Source organism: Emiliania huxleyi (genome assembly GCF_000372725.1).
Source record: "Emiliania huxleyi CCMP1516 unplaced genomic scaffold EMIHUscaffold_61, whole genome shotgun sequence".
Classification (NCBI taxonomy): Eukaryota; Haptophyta; order Isochrysidales; family Noelaerhabdaceae; genus Emiliania; species Emiliania huxleyi.
The window spans coordinates 2,548-4,267 of record NW_005197426.1 but is presented as its reverse complement, the minus strand read 5'-3'; the positions used below and the strand labels follow the sequence as shown (position 1 = coordinate 4,267).

The following is a 1,720-nucleotide window of genomic DNA, read 5'->3' as shown; positions in this document are numbered from 1 at the left end:
CTGGTGAGCAACCATTGAAAGCAACCAAATTCCACGCGACCGCACACTCCGAACTCAGGGAATATATGAGGAGGTGGACCGGAAGCTCGTGCGCACCCTCCCCCCCACCCACCCCCCTCCCCGTACCGCCCATAACGCCGCCCTGACTCCCGCGCGCTGCTACGCCCCCCTTGTAGGTCCGTCGTCACGATCGGCGACGTGGACGGCGACGGCACAAAGGGTCCTGTGGAACGAGCCAAACGCCGACGGCGGACGCGCCCTCTCCTCTTCGCGTCCGGGCTGCCGTCCGAGCAGCCGTCCATCTTCGGCCTGGCTGACGGCGGCACCGACGTCTTCCCCGGCACACGCAGGTCCCAGGTCGGGGCGGTCGCCCTCGGCAATGTCTTTGGGAACGGCCGCGTCGACATCGTGATCGGCCACCAAACCTTCAACGGCGGTCCGCCCGAGCTGGTCGAAAACACGGGCAACCGCGGCTTTGGGAGCGTCGTCCCGCTCGACCCGCCAGGCTGGATCGACGTCAACGCCATCGCGCTACTCGCGCCGCCTGCGCCGCCGCCGGCGCCCCTCGACTGCGGCTCCTTCTCGCCCTGCGAGGACGGGGAGTGCACCGACGCGCCCCCCAACCTGAACCCGCCCGGCCCAAGCGAGCGCAACGTGTGCGTCGGCAAGAGCGGCTGCGTGGAGATGACGGGTGGGTACGGCTACTGGCTCTGCTGCTCCCCCTCGGAAGACGGCACGCCGTGCCTCCGCCCGAACAAGCAGTACGATAATCCGTGCGCGGCTCCCCGGCGGGCTAAGTGTGGCACGCGGCCAAACACTCAAGTCACCCTCGCTCGTCTGTCTCGCTAGGTACTATCGCTTCGGCAACTCGCTCGATGAGTGTCTCGCGTTTGGCTGCGGCGAGTGAAGACGCGCCCGGCATATCTCCTCCCTAGAGCCCCCCCCCTCCCCCCTCCCCCTCGGCCCCCCTCGACTTCCGACCCAAACGTTTCACTTCTTGACTGTCTTTTCTTCTCTCTCTCTTGTGAGGGAGCTTTGGTGTAACATTCTCTCTCTTTTGCTCGACTCACCTTTCTTTTTGGGGGCGCGCCGCCAGGCGCGTCCCCACTTTTGTATCACAGCTGCGAGGGCCAACCAAGGGATTCGGCGCGTCAAGTTAACTTGACCGCTCGTTCGGGCTTTGGGCCGCAGGCCGGCGCGCAGCGCCACGCCGCCAGGCGTCCGCCGGAGGCCCGCCGGAGGCTCTTCCTGCGGCCACATTCTGGCAAGATTCCGCCGCGCTCAGGCGCCCAGAGGATGCGTGCGCTGCGCTCAAACGTCGCGATTTGGCAATAGGCGCTCGAGCCGGCGCACAGCGGACGGGTGCGCCGCGCAGGGGGGGTCGGAGGGGTGCGAGAGGGGGCGTGGGTCGGGCGCGCACCGGCCGGCTCCGGGAGCGGCCGTCACGTCGAGGAGGGGGGCTGTCGGCGGCTCGAGCGGCGAGGCGTGCCACTCTGCTTCGCCGCCGACAGCCCCTCTTCCGAGCCGGCGCGTGGCGACGAGCCGCGGCCAGTGTCGCTGGTTCCTTTGGCGGCGCAGCGTTTATCCCCCCCACCCGCGCCCGCCCGCCCGCCCGCCCGCCCGCCCTCAGGCCTTGCCCCTTCGCAGGCGCGGGAGCGCTCGCCGGCGAGCACCTCCTACCTCTCCTCGCCCGGCTGCTCCCTTGCCCCGTCGCCCGCCG

At 69.4% G+C, this 1,720-nt stretch overlaps 1 protein-coding gene across 1 annotated transcript in view; it reads left to right on the top strand.

The window, feature by feature from the left end:
• The window catches only part of EMIHUDRAFT_214344 (hypothetical protein), a gene marked incomplete at both ends in the record, with an annotated part of 3,108 nt that extends 2,201 nt beyond the window's left edge, over positions 1–907 (top strand). The window contains 4 exons of the mRNA XM_005763905.1: positions 59–88; positions 295–516; positions 595–773; positions 850–907. Coding sequence (XP_005763962.1) covers positions 59–88; positions 295–516; positions 595–773; positions 850–907 — 489 coding nt within the window. The remainder of the gene's footprint in view (positions 1–58; positions 89–294; positions 517–594; positions 774–849) is intronic.
• Between the last annotated feature and the right edge of the window lie 813 nt (positions 908–1,720).